Genomic DNA, 16702 nt, shown 5'->3' on the forward strand with positions numbered 1-16702 from the left:
TACTTCTGGACCGAAATTGGTATTGCATATATTGTCCTCCAGTCCTCCCAGAAGGGTAAAAGGTAAAAAAAAAATGGTCTTCCCAAAGGAGGCTGATTTTAATAGTAACGTTTGTTAGTTAAAAGATGTCTTCAGAAGCTCTTTCGGGGTCATATGGGCCATATGGAAGAAGTTGTTTGCTTTTTTTAATGGGGCTTCAAAACATTTCCCAGTCCTCTAGCAGAAGCTAAGGTTGGCCTGGCGGTGTCTTCACTACAGTGTCTTTCGCTCTTTTCCAACCATGTGTTTATAGGTGGCCTGGAATTATAGAGGCTGATCCAGACATTGGAGAGTACTTCCTGTTCTCTTCTCAGGCAGATTCACTTCCTGTTAAGTATTATGTATATTTATTTTATATTGTGTTTGCATGTCGGTGGGATAAATCTGACTTTATCCCTAAAGCCATTACAACTCAGCTCCAGCTGAAAGGTTCTTACCCACATTAGTCCTTATCTGAGATGTGTTCACACGCTCTCTCTCACAGGCATGGCCACCCACCACAACTGACATGCTCTCGGTTTCCATTCCCATTTCAGTGCAAGTACCATGTGACCTTCTTGGGCAGCTCTGTGACCCGGGCTTGGATCTCTGCCTCCATGCTGAGGAACTTTGAGAAATCTTATGCGAAGGGAAATGGTGTGGTAAGTGGGGCTTTTTGCTAATGGCGGCTTGTTCACAAAATAAGGTGCCCCAGTCTCCATCAGGTTATGGGTTCTAAGAGGGTCCAATGAACAGAAGGTGCCTTTTGAAAGGGAGCAGGATCTAGAGGAAGTTCCAAACAATAGCTGAGAAAAGTGAATACTTCCCGATGCTTGCTCTTTTGCGGGTGGGATCCAGACCAGCCACATTCGGGCATAAGAACCTAAGAAGAGCCTTCTGGATCAAGGCAATATGGCCCATCTATTCCAGGATGCTGTTCTCAGAGTTGTCAATCAGATGTACCAATGGGAAACCCACAAGCAGGATTCTAGCACAAGAGCCCTTTTCCCTTCCTGTGGTTTCCAGCAACCAGTATTCAGAAACATTGCTGCCTCCAACTGTGGGGGCAAAGTCCTCTGGCGTTTTTCTGGCCCACCTAGAACCAGTCTGGATAGTTGGCCTTGGTGAAGATTTGACGTTTTCATCCCCCAAAAGTTTTTGATTTGACTTTCTACTGAAATGAGGCTGCATTTTAATGTTGCATTTTAATCTTGTTCTAAAGTTATATTTTAATCAATTGTTTTTATATCTGGTGTTGGCCGCCCTGAGCCCGGTCTTGGCTGGGAAGGGCGGGGTATAAATAAAATGTATTATTATTATTATTATTATTATTATTATTATTATAGCGTAACCATAATGGTCAGTAACCATCAATATAGCCCTCTCCTTCAGGAACTTGTCTGATCCTCTTTTAAAGCCATCCAAGTTGGTGGCCATCCCTGCCTCCTGTAGGAGCGAGTTCCATAGTTTAATTATGTGCTGTGTGAAGTACAGTTGTACCTCGGGTTAAGTACTTAATTCGTTCCGGAGGTCCGTTCTTAACCTGAAACTGTTCTTAACCTGAAGCACCACTTTAGCTAATGGGGCCTCCTGCTGCTGCCGCACCACCAGAGCACGAGTTCTGTTCTCTTAACCTAAAGCACTATTTCCAGGTTAGCGGAGTCTGTAACCTGAAGCGTATGTAACCTGAAGCGTATGTAACCCGAGGTACCACTGTACTTCTCTTCGCACAATTAAAGTGGAATGGGCACTTGTGCAACAAACCTGCTTCCCCCTCAAAAAAAAGCAGATGCTATGCAGTAAGGAAAATGACAGGAAAATGCACTGGATATTATGGGGTAACAGTTGCTTGATATGACATTGTATATCCTCCCTGCAAACAAATCAAAATGAGTGCTCAATAAACAGGCTGTCTGCAAGCTGCCAAAATCTGCTAGCAAAGGTGGTGTGTATGTGCGTGATTTCTGCAAGCTTCTTTATCTTAAGATCAGAGGAGAACTTTGTCCCCGTCCCCCATTCCCTTCATCTGCAATCCAGCCCTGCAATTTGGAAAGACAGTGGCCTGATTAGGCCCCAGCTGCACAATGAACTTGGATTAATTTCAGAGCTGTCCAGCTATCATGACTTCCCCCAAGGCACCTTGGGAATTGTAGCTCTAGGAGGGTGAGTTTAGGCACAGTAGTGGCAGATCTGTGTATTTAAACTCAGATTTGCCCCAGACTTGTAGAAAGAGGAGCAAAAGTGGCATGCAGATAAAGAATTCAGAATTTCCCCCTCGTCTGTTTCTTACTTCCCCACAGCCACTTTTCCCAAGCATAGAGGAGAAAAGCTTTGGGAGTGACAGACTCTGGGGAGGTAAACTACACATGGGCCAAGTGTTTAGCACATACCCCATTGATGTTAAGAAGCAGCATCCACGCACAGTCCCTTTCTCCCTCACTTCTTAAATCATAGCTATGTTCTGTATTTTCTTTTTGAGGCCAAGCTGAAGAACAAAGGTGACAAGAGGGATTTTGAAGCTGCTGTGAAGATGGCAAACGAAGCAGAGCAATTAAGCATTCAGGTGTGACACAGGCAGGTTCCATGACCCCCCCCCCCGCCCCAATAAACCTAGGTTGATTTCTCTCTGGAATAATTGCATCCTTTGCTTTCACACTTTTTGCAGAGGATGTTATTGGCAGATCACTGGGACCCAATATCTTCTGTATTCCTGTATTTTCTCAGCCATGATCTGTGTAGCAATTTTTGTATGGAATGAAATGGAAACCTTACTGATTTATTTAGAACATCCCACTTTACAGCCAAGAAGAGCTATCAAAGCAACTTACAAAACATTCTTGCAATGGAAAATCCCGTTCTAGTCTTTTATCAGAAATAGAAATAACATGAGATTCTTAAGGATGCATTTCCTGCCATCATACTTGATCTTCCCTGGTGTTGCCCTCTAACCTCTGCCTACTAGGCAGCAAGGCCCATTGGGAACCTTGGAGGCAAGTGAGTGACTGAGCAGTTGGAGCTTGCTCAGATTTCAGCACCATCCTGTCTGCTGTGGGGTAGCAAAGGTTATTGTGGGCCCTGTAGAGCCACTAAAAAAAGAATTAAAAAGCTTCTCCCTTCCAGCTTTGGCCCGTCATTGTTTTCTGTTGTGGGATTCTTGGTACATTGCTCCTTAATTAGTCATTTTATGTTCCCTGTGACTAATGTTTGTGTGGGGGAACAACAAGGGGAGAGGACTTCCTTTTGTTATTTCATTTCATTTTCTATCATCACTAGCAACTTGAAGCAGCTGAATAGCATCCTCACAAGCCCTTGTGCTAATGCACAGCTCCCCATTCACATCTGTGGGTGTTGCATGATGGTGTATTCTGTGAATCCTGTTTTGAATGAGTGGAGGAAGCGCAATACCACTGCTTGCACAATTTTTAACTTTTAGAATCCCCTTGTGAGCCTTTTCTTTCCTCACCTGAAATCTGCCATGGTATAAAATGTGCGGCCACACAAGGTGAACTGCTGCTATTAAATGAGGAAGTGGTCTAGCTCCACTGTTGGTTTTGCATCCCTTCTCCTTGGATAAGACCGCTATACAGCAGGGGCTAATAGTTTTGCCCTGGGTCTGGATCACTAATCTGCATGCATGTTCTTAACCCAGTCCAACCCAGATCCAATATCAAGGAAGAAATCCGTGCACTTAAATGCATAGAATCATAGAACTGTATAGATGGAAGGTACCCCAAGGGTCATCTAGTCCAATGCAATGCAGGAATCTCAACTAGATCATACATGTCAGATGGCCATGCTTCAAAACCTCCATGGAAGGAGAGTCCACCACCTCTCATGGGAGTCTGTTCCACTGTCAAACAGTTCTTCCTAAGCTTTAATTGGAATCTCCTTTCTTATAACTTGAATCCATTGGTTTGGGTCCTAGCCATGAATATATTATGTGTGGGGAAGAAAATCCTAGCTTAAGCCAACTGGGGCTTCTAGTTGAGCAGGGCTAGTTTATAATGCCAAGGCTGTGGTTTGGAGTCTGTGGCATAAGAAGAGAGTGGTTCTGAGGCCATGCAGAGATAGCCTGTCCTCTTAAGTTGCCATACATTTAGATCTGGGGCAACTGACCTCCATGGCAAAAGGCATGGCAGCCAGGAGCCCCAGCCTTTTTCTCCTATTAGAAACTGGGTACTAATTGTAGCATATCAGTACTATAACACCTACTCTTCTCTTTCACTGCACCAGGAGAGAATAAGGATATTTGGATTCTATAGCCGATTCAGCGGGAGAGAGTCACCTAAAAACAACAGAGACTTGAAAGGTACCATGACATGCAGGTTGGGGTCAGAAGTCAGAATATTGTCAGACAAGCTGAAAGACAGACCCCCTCCCCCACCCTGCACTCTTTGTTCCTTTTTGCATTGTAGATCATGTACACATTACCTGTGAGCCTCCTGCCAAGAGGATCCGAGAACCAAAGGGTGGGAAGAAAAATGTATCAACATCAAACAAGAGCCAAGAAAAGGTTGGTTCAGTCTTTGCACTATTAGAAATGTTTGGGCGTCTCCCTGCTTTTAACAATCTGGCTGCTGCAGACGGCCCCTTCATATATTTTCCTAACAGTCCATTGCGATGTTATTGGTCTAGTGAAGTTTTAGTAGGTCTGTCATGTTCTCTCTGTTAACATTAACAAACAGTATCTCTCTCCTAGCTTCTGCCTGAGACACCAGTGATGAAATCTGATGGAGATTTCAAAAAGAAAACCAACATAGAAGGTGAGGTTTTGACAAGACACCCTCCCCAGCAACCTCAACCTCAGGCCTCTCTTCTCTTTTAAGCTATGTGCCATAACTATGAGTGCAAGCTAGTGTAGGCTACTGGCAGGATCAACTTGGGGCTCTTACAAACTGGTGTGTGTGGGGTTTTTTGGGGGGGAGGGGGCAGGGTGTATTCTGCAACATGTCATGGATGCAATCAAGACTATAGTTTCCACTTTATTAATTGTTCTTCTGTGCTTCCCCAATGCTACCAGGTTGTTCCCATCTGTAGGGGTAACATTTGTGCTACAGTAAAACAAAAACAGGGCAACAGCCACCCCGGAACATTTGTGTTTACTATTTATTTATTTATTTATTTATTTATGCAAATATTTAGAAACTGCACTTTTGTAAAAAGAGAGAAAGAGAGAGATACAAATCACAAGGTGGCATACAACCTGAAAACACAACACTGCAGTAAAAACTATTTTAAAATGTCAGGCACATCAGTAAAAGCTGGTTGGCAAAGAATCTGAGGTTTGAAAGGCCCATTTAAATACAGCGGTATCTCGGTTTACAAACTTAATCCATTCTGGAAGTCCGTTCTTAAACCAAAACCGTTCTTAAACCAAGGTGCACTTTCCCTAACGAGGCGTCCCGCCACTGGTGCCCTTCCACCATTCGGATTCCGTTCTTATACCGAGGTAAAGTTCTCAAGCCAAGACACTATTTCTGGGTTTGTGGAGTTTGTAAATCAAACCAGACTGTTCTTAAACCGAGGTACCATGGTAATACAGTTTTTAGAAGACATCTGAAAACAAACAGGAATGACTCCTGATGAACCTCTACTAGCGAGGTGCTCCACCGGGCAGGGAGTTTCACAGGGCTCGGTCCCTGGTAAGGCCACCAGAACTTCAGGGGCTTGTGGGGCCTCCAAAAGTGCCCATCAGAAGGCCTCTGTGATTGAGACATAGCATAAGGAACCAGGTGGTCCTTAGGGTACTTTAGGCCCAAGCTGTTTAGGGCTTTGGGAATTAACACAAATACCTTGAACCCAGCCCTCTGGCAAATTCCTAACCAGTGCAGTCTGCTCAGCAGTAGAATGGTATGCTGTCAGTAGTCTGCTCCTGTGAGCAGTCTGGCCACCACATTCTGCGCAAGCTGCATCTTCTGGATCAGCCTTTCTCAGCCTTGGGTCCCTGGATGTTGTTGTACTACAAGGGAAGTAATAGTGCCACTGTATTCTGCTCTGGTCAGACCTCACCTGGAGTACTGTATCCAGTTCTGGGCACCACAGTTCAAGAAGGACACTGACAAACCGGAACGTGTCCAGAGGAGGGCAACCAAAATGGTCAAAGGCCTGGAAACGATGCCTTATGAAGAACGGCTAAGGGAGCTGGGCATGTTTAGCCTGGAGAAGAGGAGGTTAAGGGGTGATATGATAGCCATGTTCAAATATATAAAAGGATGTCACATAGAGGAGGGAGAAAGGTTGTTTTCTGCTCCTCCAGAGAAGCGGACACGGAGCAATGGTTCCAAACTACAAGAAAGAAGATTCCACCTAAACATTAGGAAGAACTTCCTGACAGTAAGAGCTGTTTGACAGTGGAATTTGCTGCCAAGGAGTGTGGTGGAGTCTCCTTCTTTGGAGGCCTTTAAGCAGAGGCTTGACAACCATATGTCAGGAGTGCTCTGATGGTGTTTCCTGCTTGGCAGGGGGTTGGACTCGATGGCCCTTGTGGTCTCTTCCAATTCTATGATTCTATGAACTCCCATCATCCCTGACCGCTGGTCCTGCTAGCAAGGGATGATGGGAGTTGTAGTCCAACAACAACTGGGGACCCAAGGTTGAGAAAGGCTGTTCTGGACCATATAGAAGGGCAGCCCCATGTAAAACATGTTGCAGCAATCATGTATTTGGGGTTATCAGTGCATGAACTCCTGGGGTCAGGCTTTCCTAGTCCAGGAGTGGTTGCCGCTGGCATACCAACAGAAACTGGTGGAAGGCACTCCTAGCCACAGAGGTCACTTGGGTCTCTAATCACAAAGATGGATTCAGGAATAACTTCAAGCTGCGAACCAGATCCTTTGGGGGGAGTGCTACCCTGTCTAGAACAGGCAGTTGACCTTTACCCTGGACACAGGAGCCACCCACCCACAAGGCCCCCGTATTTCTAAGTGTCAAGGTCAGCTTGTTGGCCCGCATCCAGTCCACCACTGCATCCAGGCACCGGTCCAGGGCTTGCACAGCATCTCCTGACTCAGATGTAATGGTGAAATAGAGCTCAGTGTCATCAGTATACAGATGACACCCTGCACCACGCGTCCTAATGACTACTCTCCGTGGCTTCAAATAGGTGTTGTGTAGCATTGTGGGGAAAGAGCTGCCCTTTGGCACTTCAGAGGGTAAGCACCAGGGCCCCCAAAGACATCCTCTCTACTTGGGGCATGATCCTGCAGGGGAGGAAGAGAGGCATTGTGGCACAGTGCCACCAGTTCCCATCCCACAGAGTCAGCCCAGAAGGATACCGTGGTCAATGGTATCAAAAACTGCTGAGAGATTGAGCAGGGTTGCACTCTCCCTGTTCTCTCAGACCAAGGCTGATTCGGTCCTGAATCCAGGTCTGAGCCCAGACTGGGATGGATCTAAGTGATCAGTCTCACCCAGGAATGTTTGCCACAACCCTCTCTGTCGCCTTCCCTAAAATGGGGATATTTGTGACCAAGTGATAGTTGTTAACTGGGTTCATAACCAGCTTCTTTAGTAATGGCAGCACTGTCACCCCCCTTTAAAGGGGCAAGCACCTCTCCCGATCTTGGACCCACCCGATCAAGCCCCCACAGTGTGGTGTAGTGGTTAAGAGCAGTAGTCTCGTAATCTGGGGAACCGGGTTCGCGTCTCCGCTCCTCCACATGCAGCTGCTGGGTGACCTTGGGCCAGTCACACTTCTTTGAAGTCTCTCAGCCCCACTCACCTCACAGAGTGTTTGTTGTGGGGGAGGAAGGGAAAGGAGAATGTTAGCCGCTTTGAGACTCCTGAAGGGGAGTGAAAGGCGGGCTATCAAATCCAAACTCCTCCTCCTCCTCTTCTTCTTCTTCTTCTTCTTCTTCTTCTTCTTCTTCTTCTTCTTCTACTACAGCTTGTTTTCACCTGCCCTGAAAAGCAGGGATCTCCATAGGGCATGTAGTCTGGCACATACCTGCCGGAATCTTGAAATATTATAAAAAGTAATAGGATTTTAGCAGGAAGGTATGGGGCATACACCAGTTGCAAACAAAGCAGTGTGACCTCCCTGAAACTTCTTGTAGGCACAAGCAGCATTGAAAGTCTGCTGGTTTGTAACCGCCCATAACATCATGAGCACAAAGCATGATGCATAATCAATAAAAAGGATATCTGGAGGGGCCCCAGGTTAACCTTAAATCCATCAAAAGGAAGACGGAAAGTAGCATATATACAACTTGTTCACACAGGGGCAAAAAAAAGCAAGTCATCAACTGAAGGTACCCCACTTTCGTCAAAGAGGAGCAGGAAAGAGATGGCAGTCCCCAAAGCTGCTGCTGTTCCGAAAGGATCTGTCCAAACGAAGGCACGTTGGGATGCTCAAAAAGGTATGTGAGAACATAGCTGTCAACCTTCCCTTTTTTCCGGGAAATTCCCTTATTCCAGCGCCGTTTCCCGCTGCTTCCCGCTGCTATCCCGGATTGTTAGATATCCCGTAGACTGTCCCCGGGACAGGTGAGGCTGCTGATCCCTTATTTTCAAATCTGAAAGTTGACAGCTATGATGTGAGAAACCTATAATGTTTGCTGCTATGTCAGCCCAGAAGCACAACTGGGAATGAAATCCCAAGTTGTGTAGCCTTTTTGTTATTAGTTCAATAGTCGTCTGACATTCTATTTAGCACCCAGCAAAGGAAGGCGGTAGAAGGGACTGTTTTGCTCTGGCGAGACGGGTTGTTCTACACCCTTAGATACGGGAGAGGATATCGTTCTCCTCATGCAGGATAACTCTTTGGGGAGATCTTCACTGGTTTTTGTGTTCCTCTCAAGGTTCTAAGAGCTCGTTCGCTGCTCCATGGTCTAAGAGTGCCACAGCTGAGCAGCTCAGCTCTTGCAGATACGGCAGCAGCCCTCCCTTAATGCCCTCCAGTTATCCAAGCAAGGAAGACAGTATGAGCAAGGCTGATGTCTCCCCAGTGACAGAAAGTGAACTGATGTTGAACAGGGGTGTTGTGGGCCTTGAGGAGTCAAGTGAAGCCGTGGCCCAGGAGAAAGAAGAAGATGAAACCTTCGGCAGCCAGGAGATGGCTGTCTTTGCTGAGGAGAAGAATTACTCTTCTGATGAATTTTCATTGGTCTTGTTTGAGGAGTAGCCTTTCAGAAAGGGGTGTGTCCTGACCTCAAGTGTAAAGGGTGGATAATTTCTTCATCTATATAAGCCTCCCCCATCCAGCTTGGTGCCTTCTAGTCGTGAGTTTGAGAGCACTGATGGAAAGTAGACATACTAAGCATAGCAGAGGATGTGGGGAAAAGGTTCTTGCAGCTTTGATTCTTGAGTTTAATCCACCTAGGAAGTTTGTGACAGCTTGTTTTTAAACAGGGCTGTGAAAATCCCCCTTTCCCGCTCCTTGGTTAAACAGGCAACTGGAATCACAGCTATGAACAAGGCAAGGAAAGTAAATTCACCCTTTAATAAATCTGATTGACTTGTTTAGAACTTAGTGCAAAAGAGAAACCAGGTGAAATGGCAATCAAAATTTAGGAGTTGTTTTCCACCCATTTGGAAGGTTACAAAAGATCTTGTCCGTGTTTAAAGATGTACAACATTTCCCCCAATTGTTTATAATTACAATTCAGCAAAGCTCTATTAAAATCTGGTTTTGGATCTAACCGAGTGTCCTCCTGTTTTACCGATATCATAAATGCTAGAAGCATGGTCGCATACTCGTACGGAGACTGATAAAATGTACAACACACACACACAGCTACCCCAGTTTGGAGGAATAATTAAAGTCACTCATTCACACAAACATAGACTATGGAATGATAGACTGTTGTCTGCAACAAAGGCACTAACAAGTTTGTATCAGAAAGCTTTGCATTTAACTTCCGAGCACCAGCCTGATCTTATTAAAGTTTTATTCAAGGTACAACAGCACATGGACAGCAGACCAGGGCTGGGGAACCTGTGGCTTTCTAAGTGTTGTAGGAACACAGTTCCCGTCATTCCTCACCATTACCCTTCAGCAGGGGCTGTAGTCGTCCCACAATATTTGGTCACAGGTTTCCCCTGCCATACGCAACCAATCTTGTTTTGTCACTTCTCATGCGGCTCACTAAACAGCTATCTAATGTGTTCATGTCAGCCCTATATGCTTCTTTCAGATCCATTAGCCTGCCTGTCTCCCTGCTTCATTCAAGCTCCATGCATGAAAGATAGCTGAGTTACACCAAAGTACACTGAAGTGTGCATTGCATTGTTCTTCTACCTGTCATTTGGTGGATTTGTTCTTTTAACTTTGCTATAAGAAATCAAAAGAGAGAAATTCTGGGCTGTAGGAAGGGGAGGAGGATAATTAGAAACTATAGTTTCCTTGAGATATGCTCTGTATACACATATTCTTCAATTTCCCCTTCGTTCTCTTTCCATGTATGCATTTATAGAGCTCAGAGCAATGTGGTAGAGTGGTTAAAGTGTGGTCTGGAACCAGCCTGGCCGATTCAGACTACCTCGCAGGTTTTCTGTAGAGATAAAACACAGGAGAACAATGATTGACTTGAGTTCCTGGGAGGGAGGCTAGGATAAAAGGCAATAGAAATACAATGTAATCACAGTAATGCCAAAAAATAATTTAAAAATAAAAGCACCTAAACAGCTTGTTCAGCAATGGAATTTACCATTAAATGGAATCCTCCATTCTCTGAATTTACTGAACATCATTCTAGCTAGTAGAGAGGAAAGGTTGGAAGGAACAATCAATGTGTTAATAGCTTCACACCTCTCCTCTATAGCTTCACAGTGGGGTGGCACTAGCCATGTGCCAAGATTCAGAACTCCACCTGCTTCTAACTGTCACTTAACAGCTGATAGAAAGTTCCAGAATCCAAGTGTGGTTTAAGTGGTCCAGGTACATGTAGCTGGTGAGCCATATCTTAGTCAATTTTACTGCGTAAGTAACTCCTTCATTTACTCTCCTTTCACCCAGTGATTGGAATTTAAGGAGGGCCCTGCTGGATTAGACCTGAGAACTCGGGAGAGGCAGAACTAGCCAAAGAGCAGTGAGCACATGAGACAAACATTTGTTTGAGTCAGCGTCCTTCCGCAAAAAGCACTGTGACTGGGGATTCCTGATAAAATAATTGCCTCTGATTAAAAGTTAGACCTGTCAGCCACCTTGGACGATTCCTCCCTCTCAACCAAGGGTGTATTTTGTAAGCTTGGTTTTGCTTTTCGCAAAAAATAGCAGGGTTTGTTTGTTGTGACTGAGCAAGCAAAGCACCACAAGGTTTCAGAGGGAGGGAGTGTTCCCTACTTCAGCTTGCCGGGGCCTCATACAGATCCCTCCTCTCTCAGGGAAGCACCAAAACACTCCCAAGGCACCCTTGGTTTGTTTCTACTCCTCTTTGCTTTCGAGAACACCTTCCGAGTTTCTCCATGTCTTTCCGCTCTCCCTTCCTCGAGTCTTCCTTGCAAAAAGGGGACAATCAGATCATTTGAAAATGTCTCACTGACGTTGGCTAAAAGTATGGAAAAACTAAGCCGCTCGCTTAATTTGCATAATTTATTCTGATCAGGGAATGTGACTTTCCTGCTGTTTTGCAGACTTTGGGCATTTTTTCTTGGTGGAGATTACACGGTGCATGGAGCATAATTAAGATCCCTGCCCCCACAGTGTATATTCTCTCTATGGATTAGTTTATCAGTACCTTTCAGTTAAATTGGCTGTGGCCTGGAGTGCCATTTCACGTTTCAGGGTGTGCTTGTGTTGTGGGACAGAATGACAGATGAACGGCAGGTGGGCGGGCCGCCGCTCAAGTCTTTCTTTGGCGTGGCTTCCTGTCTCTGAACTCTTGCTTCTTGCCCGCCCAGTGGCTTCTGGAGGAGAGTGGCTAAGTTTTTTTTTGACCCGAGGAGGAGCCACCAGCTCTTTGCTGCCTCCATCCACCCCTTTGTCTCTCTCGGTTGCCTCTTCGTGCCCTTGAAGGCTTTGGTCTGAGACGCTGGGAGAGGAAGACGCAAGCCACAGTGCTGAGGGAAGTGGCATCTTGCCCAAGGTCACCTATGACAGAGACAGGAATAGAAAAGGGGAGGGGGGGAAGCCACTTCCTGGCTCCCCATCCCACGCATGCCATGGTTCAGAAATAGGAAGTTGGCATGGGATTCTCACACTGATTTAATATACATGACTGGGCACAACATGCTTTTTTTGTTTTTTTGGCTAGGAGGCAAGAACTTGAAAGTGACTTCTGCAAAAGAGACTCCCGAAATATTTAGCTAACAGGACCTGCCTTCTCTCTCTCTCTCTCTCTCTCTCTCCCCCCCCCTCCCCGCTTCTATTCATGTTCCTCCGTCTCCCTTCTTTCCTTTAACTAAGTCAAATATCTCGGATATATTGCTGAGGCGTTTTATTCTTAACAAAAAGGATTCTTTCGATTTGTGAAAGGGAAAAAAGGCAGGCCCTGATTTTTTTTTTTGGGGGGGGGGTTGTGGGGGAAGGATATTTCTTTTCTCTCTCTTTTCTCTTTATTTTTTTTTTTAACCCAATAGCTTGAAGTTCATGCAGCATTTTTAGGGGGTGACTCAGCGTTTGGCTCCAGCCACTTGTGTGTTCCAGACAGATGCCCTGGTCTAGATGTTGAGAAATGCTTGTTTTTGTGGCTGGCTGTCTTGAATGAGGCCAGTCCACCCCTGCAGCATTCCGCTTCTCCCCCCCCCCCCCCATTTTCTTTTCCATATGGTAATGAGCATTGGTCTTGCGCCTGAGGATTTATTTATTAATGTGAGGTATTCAGACAGACCTGGACTTCTGTCTTTATTTGGGTGTTGTTTTTTTTAAAAAAAAGTTCTTCCCCACCTTTTCCACTTCAAACAAAAACACCCATCGTGGCAAAAAACAACTGGGATTGAAACAAAATTTGAAACGTCACCGTACAATCCAAAACCAGCAGGCTGATGCCTAAATTATGGAGAGGGAGACAAAATCAATCAAGGGCCAGACCAGGCGAAGAAAAATGTCTTAAGAGGGCAGAAAATCAGCAATAATAATAATAATAATAATAATAATAATAATAATAATTTATTATTTGTACCCCACCCACCTGGCTGGGTTTCCCCAGCCACTCTGGGCGGCTTCCAACAAAGATGAAAAGTACACTAAAATGTCACATATTAAAAACTTCCCTGAACAGGGCTGCCTTCAGATGTCTTCTGAATGTCACGTAGTTGTTTATCGCTTTGACATCTGGTGGGAGGGCATTCCACAGGGCGGGCGTCACTACCGAGAAGGCCCTCTGCCTGGTTCCCTGTAACCTCACTTCTTGCAATGAGGGAACCGCCAGAAGGCCCTTAGAGCTGGACCTCAGTGTCCGGGCTGGACGATGGGGGTGGAGATGCTCCTTCAGGTCTACTGGGCCTTTGAGGCCGTTTAGGGCTTTAAAGGTCAGCACCAACACTTTGAATTGTGCTCGGAAACTCACTGGGAGCCAATGTAGGTCTTTCAAGACTGGTGTTATATGGTCTCGGCGGCCACTCCCAGTCACCAGTCTAGCTGCCGCGTTCTGGATTAGTTGTAGTTTCTGGGTCACCTTCAAAGGTAGCCCCACGTAGAGCGCAGTAGTCCAAGCGGGAGATAACCAGAGCAATGAGATGGATTCGAGACAGTATGCTTCTGAATACTAGTTGCTGGAGTGTTGTTACTCCAGTCCTTGCTTGCAGTCTTCCCTTTGAGGCCCCTGGCTGCCACTGTGAGAACAGGGTGCTGAACTAGATGGGCCACTGGCCTGATCCGGAAGGCTCATCTGAGGTTTGCCTCCAGGGGCAAGGCGTTTTGCATTTCAAGGATTTACTGAGGCAGAGCAGGGCAGGCAAGGATCTGGGACTTCTGACCTTGCATCAGAGATGTGATACCGCTTAAGTCAGCTCAGAGGTGGTTCCTCCTGGCATTAGATGCTCTTATGCTCAAACCAGGGCTGTCAATCAGCGGTGTGGAGGACCTCCTTTGTATGCAAAAGGGCCCTTGCTTCTGTAAAGGCAAAGGGACCCCCGACCATTAGGTCCAGTCGCGGACGACTCTGGGGTTGCGGCGCTCATCTCGCTTTACTGGCTGAGGGAGCCGGCGTACAGCTTCCGGGTCATGTGGCCAGCATGACTAAGCTGCTTCTGGTGAACCAGAGCAGTGCACGGAAACACCGTTTACTTTCCCGCCGGGGCGGTACCTATTTATCTACTTGCACTTAGACGTGCTTTCGAACTGCTAGGTTGGCAGGAGCTGGGACCGAGCAACAGGAGCTCACCCCGTTGCGGGGATTCGAACCACCGACCTTCCAATCGGCAAGTCCTAGGCTCTGTGGTTTAACCCACAGTGCCACCTGCGTCTGTACTTAATGGTATCTCCAGGTAGCACTAGGAAAAACTCCCTACCTGAAACCCTGGCAAGTTACAGCCAGTCAATGGAGGCGGTGCTGAGCCAGATGGAACCCAAGTGTCCTTCCTTGGAGGGTTTTAAGCAGCGGTTTGACGTTCATCCATCATGAATGCTTCATTTGAGATTCCTGCATTGCGGGGGTTGGACTGGATGACCCTCAGGGTCCCTTTCAACTCTACAGTTCTATGCTTCTGAATGGGCTGGCTCTGCATAAGGCAGTTTATTGCGTTCTTAATCTCTGATGTCCACCCATCCACACAATGCATCTTTAACTTATGAAGTTCTCAGCATGGCGGCGATGGCCACCAACTTAACTTAGAGAATCTCATGGAGGAGGAAGAGAGAAGCTCTTTTGAAGGCTCCACAGTTGGAGGCAGAACATGCTTATGAATGCCAGTTGATGGAGGGGAGAGATTTGAACTCCTGTGCTCGAATCCCGCTTGTGGGTTTCCCATAATGGGCACCTGTGTGGCCACTGTGAGAATCGGACGCAGGACTAGATGTGCCATTGGCCGGATCCAGCAGACTCTTCTTATGTTCCCTGTTCAGGGAAGTTTTTAATATTTAACGCTGTACTGTTTTTAACACTTGATTGGGAGCCGCCCAGAGTGGCTGGGGAAACTCAGCCAGATGGGCGGGGTATAAATAATAAATTATTGTTATTATTATGGCTGTTGGTTGCATTGAATACAAGGAACCTCCATGGGTTACAGCTGCAAGGAAGCACAGTTACCTTTGTGCCCTCCTTGTGAGGCTTTTTGGGAGCAGGCGCTGTGGGTTAAACCACAGAGCCTAGGACTTGCTGATCGGAAGGTCGGCGGTTCGAATCCCCGCGACGAAGTGAGCTCCCGTTATTCGGTTCCTGCTCCTGCCAACCTAGCAGTTCGAAAGCACGTCAAAGTGCAAGTAGATAAATAGGTAGCGCTCCGGCGGGAAGGTAAATGGCACTTCTGTGCGCTGCTCTGGTTTGCCAGAAGCGGCTTAGTCCTGCTGGCCACAGGACCCGGAAGCTGTACGCCGGCTCCCTCGGCCAGTAAAGCGAGATGAGCGCCGCAACCCCAGAGTCGTCCGTGACTGGACCTAATGGTCAGGGGTCCCTTTACCTTTACCTTTTTAATTGGCCACTTCAGGTGAACACACAGGATGTCGGGTCAAACAAGACCTGCAGAAAGGGACTTTTTATTTTGTGCTTGCTTGCTATGGTCAGTAGGAGGTCAGACAACAGAGGCACCAGGCTAAAAACGAGGAGGTGCCTTACTTCCTTTAAAAATACTTGCAGCAGCTTGTGACGTCATTGAAAACAATAATAGAGTGGTACCTCTGATTACAGACGCTTCATGTTACAGACGCTTCAGGTTACAGACTCCACTAACCCAGAAATAGTACCTCGGGTTAAGAACTTTGCTTCAGGATGAGAACAGAAATCGCGTAGCCTAGGTTGAGATTTCCTGTGTGAGATTTTGAGCCGGTTTTGCTTTTTGGGGCCTTGGGTGGCGCCCCGGGGGAGACCCATCGGGCATGTCGGAATTAACAGGAACCGATATCGATGCACCTTGAGGAATAATTTTGGATTAAGGCTGCGTTTTGCAGACAAAACTGTGTACAGTGGTACCTCGGGTTACAGACGCTTCAGTTTACAGACTCTGCTAACCCAGAAATAGTGTTTCAGGTTAAGAACTTTGCTTCAGGATGAGAACAGAAATCGCAAGGCAGCGGGAGGCCCGATTAGCTAAAGTGGTACCTCAGGTTAAGAACAGTTTCAGGTTAAGAACGGACCTCCGGAACGAATTAAGTTCTTAACCCGAGGTACCACTGTACACCTTAGAATCTTAGGTCTGTTGCATTGGAAGGAACCATCTAGTAGTCCAACCTCCTGCAGTGCAAGAATCACTGCAGGCGGCCATCCAACCTCTGTTGAAAAACCTCGAATGGAGGAGAGTCCACCAGCTTATGAGGGAACCCCTTCCAGTACTGAACGGCTCTTACTGTCAGGAAGTTCCTCCTAATGTTTAGTCTGAATCTCCTTTCTTGTCATTTGAATCCATTGTTCTGGGTCTTCCCCTCCAGAGCAGCGGAAGGCAAGCTTCCGCCATCATGGCTCACCTCTCAGTCTCCTCTTCTCCAGGCTTCTCCTCTGCACGCCTTCCAGCTTGCCAATATCGTCCTTAGACACATCCAGCTTTATGCTGCACATCCCCCCCCCCGCCGCCCCCCATGCCTTGATTTCAGCCCTTTCCAACCTGGTGCCCTCCAGCTGGTTTGGACAACTCCCATCAAACACCAGTGTGTGGT

General features: G+C 46.7%; 1 protein-coding gene across 3 annotated transcripts in view; it reads left to right on the forward strand.

Moving 5' to 3' along the window:
- ZCWPW1 (zinc finger CW-type and PWWP domain containing 1) overlaps positions 1 to 9232 on the forward strand; it is a 37617-nt gene extending 28385 nt beyond the window's left edge. For all 3 annotated transcript variants that reach the window (XM_079951884.1, XM_079951885.1, XM_079951883.1), the window contains exons 10-17: positions 293 to 368; positions 576 to 680; positions 2498 to 2581; positions 4252 to 4327; positions 4434 to 4531; positions 4718 to 4781; positions 8238 to 8375; positions 8817 to 9232. In XM_079951884.1, the coding sequence (XP_079808010.1) occupies positions 293 to 368; positions 576 to 680; positions 2498 to 2581; positions 4252 to 4327; positions 4434 to 4531; positions 4718 to 4781; positions 8238 to 8375; positions 8817 to 9139 (964 nt within the window). In that variant the 3' untranslated portion in view covers positions 9140 to 9232. The remainder of the gene's footprint in view (positions 1 to 292; positions 369 to 575; positions 681 to 2497; positions 2582 to 4251; positions 4328 to 4433; positions 4532 to 4717; positions 4782 to 8237; positions 8376 to 8816) is intronic.
- The last annotated feature ends 7470 nt before the right edge of the window (positions 9233 to 16702 follow it).

This window comes from Podarcis cretensis (genome assembly GCF_951804945.1).
Source record: "Podarcis cretensis genome assembly, chromosome: 13".
Classification (NCBI taxonomy): Eukaryota; Metazoa; Chordata; class Lepidosauria; order Squamata; family Lacertidae; genus Podarcis; species Podarcis cretensis.